The 4,534-nt window shown below is 41.5% G+C and overlaps 1 protein-coding gene across 1 annotated transcript in view; it reads right to left on the bottom strand.

Annotated features, from left to right (window-relative positions):
* Window positions 1-417: 417 nt before the first annotated feature.
* The window catches only part of LOC138148859 (C-type lectin domain family 4 member K-like), a 10,652-nt gene continuing 6,535 nt past the window's right edge, over window positions 418-4,534 (bottom strand). The window contains exon 6 of the mRNA XM_069071765.1: window positions 418-1,744. Within this exon, the coding sequence (XP_068927866.1) occupies window positions 1,555-1,744 (190 nt within the window). The 3' untranslated portion in view covers window positions 418-1,554. The remainder of the gene's footprint in view (window positions 1,745-4,534) is intronic.

Raw genomic sequence — 4,534 nt, 5'->3', positions numbered from 1 at the left:
GGGTGTGGGAAAATGGACCAAAAGACCAGAAACTGTAGGAAGGAGGGATGATTAGACCAAGGGCACTTGGTGGTAGGGCTGGAGGGTAGGGCAACTGTTCCTTTCTTATAGGTCTTCATGGGGAAAAAGGGACTAGACTTGTTCTCATTGGCCTTGAAGGGCAGAGTTGGTAAGAATGGGGGGAAGTTCTAGAGGCAGATTTAGGAGCAATATAATGAAACATTCCCCAACAGTTAATGCTGCACAAATTTGAATGGGTTGCTTTGGAAAAATAATTTCTCTACATAGAAGATGTATGATTAATAAGTCAAGGATGTTCAACTCAACAAACACATAGTAAGAGCACTCACCACATGCAAGGCATATTTGGTGCTGGAATACAAAGGCAAAATGAAACAGGTGCTGCCATCAGGGAGCTTATATTCTTTTAAAAATAATATTTAATTTTCCTCCCAGTTACATGTAAAGAAAATTTTAAACATTTGCATTAATTTGCTTTCTGTCTCAGGGAGGTGGGAGGTAAGGGACAGAGAGAGAAAATTTGCAAGTCAAATTTTTAAATGAATGTTTAAAAATGTTTAAATTCAAAAAAAAATGCAGAAAGTGAAAAATAGTATGTTTTGCCCTGCATTAAGACTCCATCAGATCTTTCTCTGGAGGTAGACGGTAGTTTTCATCATGAATCCTTTGGAATTGTCTTGGAGCATTGTATTGCGGAGAATAGCTAAATTATTAACTGTTGATCACTGTATAGTATTGTTGTTGCTGTGTATAATGTTCTCCTGGTTTTGCTCACTTCATTTTGCATCAGTTCATATAAGTCTTTACAAGTTTTTCTGAAATCTACCTGCTCATTCTTTTTTATAGCACAGTAACAAACATTCCATTACAATCATATACCACAACTTGTTCAGCCATTCCCCACTTGATGGGCATCCCCCTCAATTTCCAATTCTTTGCCAGCACAAAAAGAGTTGCTATAAATATTTTTGAACAAATAGGTCCTTTCCTCCTTTTAAAAAAATCTCTTTTGGATACAGACCTAGTAGTGGTATTGCTAGATCACACAGTTTTATAGCCTTTTGGGCATTGAGAGATTATATTCAAATGGGGAGGTACAATATGTAAAGAATAAGTAAAAAGTGTATGCAAAGTAATTCAAAGTACTTCCAAGAGGAAGAGAATGCTAGCAATTGGAGGATCAAGAAAGGTCTTGAGGAGTAGGTATGAGGCCAGCTGTGCTTAGAGGGATGCTAGAGGTGGAGATGATAAGGGAGTTTTGTAGAGGGGTATCCTACTGACTTGGGTTTCATCTTTGAGGTCTTTTATGACTCTGACATCCTGAGAGTTTATGACTGAGGGTGGGAAGTTGGAGGACTGATAATGGACAAGCTTTAGGATTGGGGGCAGGAGTCCTCCTGGGTCTGAGTCCTGTTCCAAGCTTTGAAAACCCTGCAGCTTCTCAAGGCTTTCAGCAGTGTCATAGGATAAAAACCTGGGAGTGCCTGATGAGGCTGGATCTCAGAAGAGGTTCTAGGTGCAGAACTGGAATACTCAGAGCTCTGTTTCAGGTTGGAAGATACCCCCATAGAAGTCCAGGTTTGATGGCCCAAGGGGACTCTTACAGATGAATTTGTATAATAATTCACAGTTCTCATCATTCCAGGCAGCAAGAGCCTCCATCTTCATCTCCACACAGTGCTCGTTCCCCTGGTAGTTGGTGGGTTGTCCTGGAATCCAGAATCTAGATAATGGATGGTAGACAGGGAGAGTCATTCCAGAGATTGAGATGAGTGAACCCTTTCAATATCTGGCTGAGAATCTTATTGTTTTGTTATGATAACTTGATTCCTATCTTCTGGTGTTTGAAGTTCTTAATGTGGGCAAGGGATTTAATTTGTTTTGCTTGACCTCACACAACAGAACTAGGAGCACTGGGTGGAAGTAGGTGGCATAGTGGACAGAGTACTTAGAGTCAAGAAGACCTGAATTTAGGGGCTGCAGTGAAAAGAGCACCGGCCATGGAGTTAGTAGGACCTGAGTTCAAATCTGGACTCAGACATTAAACACAAAAACTAGCCATGTGACCTTGGGCAAGTCACTTAGCCCCAATTGCCTTCCAAAAAGTAAAAAAAAAAAGACCTGAATTTAAATCCAGCCTCAGTCACTTATTAACTGTGTGACTTTAGGCAAGTCACAATCTTGTCAGCCTGTTTCTTCATCTGTAAGATGGGAATAATAACAGCACCTCCATGACAGAGTGGTTGTGAGGGTAAAATTTGATAGCCTGTGTAAATTGCTTTGTAAACCTTGAAATATTAAATAGATGTTATTATTATTAAGAACAAAACTCTTAACAATGAGAGGGGTCTCAGGATGGGATGGATTGCCTCTAGAAAAAGTGAGTTCCCATCATTGGGAATATTTAGTGGAAAATAGATCATCACTTATTGGGGATATTGTGGGAAGCAATTGCTGTTCATGGACAGTGGATTCATTGACCTCTGAGATTTGCGTAGAGAAGACCTAAAGAGTAAATACAAGCTAGCCAGGGAAGACAGGAATTAGACCTGGAGCAGACTGACAGAATGCCAGGAGCAGGAAGGGTTGGTGGGCGGGGGGGGGGGGATGGGAGAGGGAGGGAGCTTATATATCCTCTAACCCAACCTGTTCATTTTACAGATTTAGGAATTTGATGCCCAGGAAAGGAAGGTGACTTGTCTAAAGTCATACCAGCTCATGTTTTGGATTCAAATGCAGATTCTCTGATTCTAAATCTGGTTACACTTGCTACTTGGGCCAGAATCATGGCCAGCAATAGCAGTGAACTTTGAAACATTGAGTTGGTGTGTATATGTGTGCATGCGTTCGTGTGTGTGTGTGTGTGTGTGTGTGTGTAACCAGTTGTGCCTGAGCTGAGCTGCCATTATTAGAGTATCAGAACTGTGTGTTGTGGGGGATAATCAGTTGCCAAATCTTGCCACTTTACAACATATGCAGCATTTTAGTCCTCTCCACTCACACAGCTGCCACCCTGGTGTTGGCCCTCATTACCTCATCCCTAGATTATTGCAACAATCTTCTAACTACTCTCCCTGACTCAAGTTTCTTCTACACACTGCTGTCAAAGTAATTTGCCTTATATCTAGATCTTACCATATGACTCCCTTACTCAACCAAGGCCAATGGTTTTCCATTTCTCCTGTTGTTGTGATTGTGTATTTTAACTCAAAGATCCTGGAGTAGTTTGCCATTTCCTTCTCTAGCTCATTTTGCAGATAAGGAAACTGAGGCAAACAGGGTTAAGTGACTTGCCCAGGGTCACTCAGCTAATAAGTGTCTGTGGCCAGATTCGAACTCACAAAGATGAGTCTTCCTGACTCCAGGCCCCAGCACTCTATCCACTACACCACTTAGCTGCTCTTATTTTCCCTAGGATCAAATATAGCTCCTCTGTTTAGCTTCTAAGGTTCATCACAACAGGGGTCCAGTGACCCTTTCCAGCCTTACTGGATATAAGCACCCCCTAACCCCCTTCCATAATCTTTGATTTGATCAAAATGACCTTTTCTCTGATCCTCATTTATGACATTCTATTTCTTATCTCTATGCCTTTTAAACTGGCTATCCTTCATGGCCTGGGATGCACTTTCTCCTTACCTCTGGCTCATTGAATCCTTCTCTTCCTTTAAGAGGCAGCCCAGGCTCCATCTTCTGATGAAGACTTTCTCCAACTCCTTCCTAAATTACCTTGCATTTAACTTCTTTTCATATATATGTTTGTATTTGCTACCTTTATATTTATGCTATATATGTCTTTGATTATGTATGTGTATATGTATGTATGTATGTGTGTGTGTGTATATATATATATATATGTATAATATGTACTTGTCTCTGTCCCCATCCATGAAAATGTAAGTCCTTTTGAATAGGAATTGTTTCCTTCTTTATATTTAATCTTCAGCCCCTAGCACAGTGTCTGGAATGTGGTAGGTACTTAAATGCTTGTTGGTTGATTGGTTATTGATGAGGAAGAGTTGAGCCTACTCTTAAGTAGACTGGCCATTTTTGGGGGCAGGCTTGTGGAGACCCAGAGAGATTCAGACCCTAGGAAGCCTAGAGAGTCCAGGGGGGCCACGGCTGCATTTCTGGGATTCCTCTAAGTCTTCTCTTTGGTTTATGTTTTTCTTACCCTTGGCAAGGTGGCTAAGGGAGCCATGTGGGTTTCTTTATGCCCTGGAGAGAACAGCTGTGGATGTTCTTGGGGCCTCCCCAGTGAGTGCCCTTGGGTTAAACTTCCAGGAAGGACTCTATGTGTCTGTGATGTAATGTTAACAGTTTCTGAAACAGTCTAGGGCTGTGTCTCTGAGATGCAACCACCTGAGACTCTGCCCCTTCAGTACTGGAGAGTGTTTGAGAGCCTCAGACATAAACAACTTTCATAAGTGCTTTATTGTCTATTCTGAATAAAGCAGCACTGAATAAACACACACACACACACACACACACACACACACACACACACACACAC

Source organism: Petaurus breviceps, unplaced genomic scaffold (assembly GCF_028583685.1).
Source record: "Petaurus breviceps papuanus isolate PSGF00001 unplaced genomic scaffold, PetGlider_PUasm1.0 140, whole genome shotgun sequence".
NCBI lineage: Eukaryota > Metazoa > Chordata > Mammalia > Diprotodontia > Petauridae > Petaurus > Petaurus breviceps.
The sequence above is the reverse complement of the archived record's forward strand: the minus strand, read 5'-3'. Positions and strand labels throughout refer to the sequence as shown.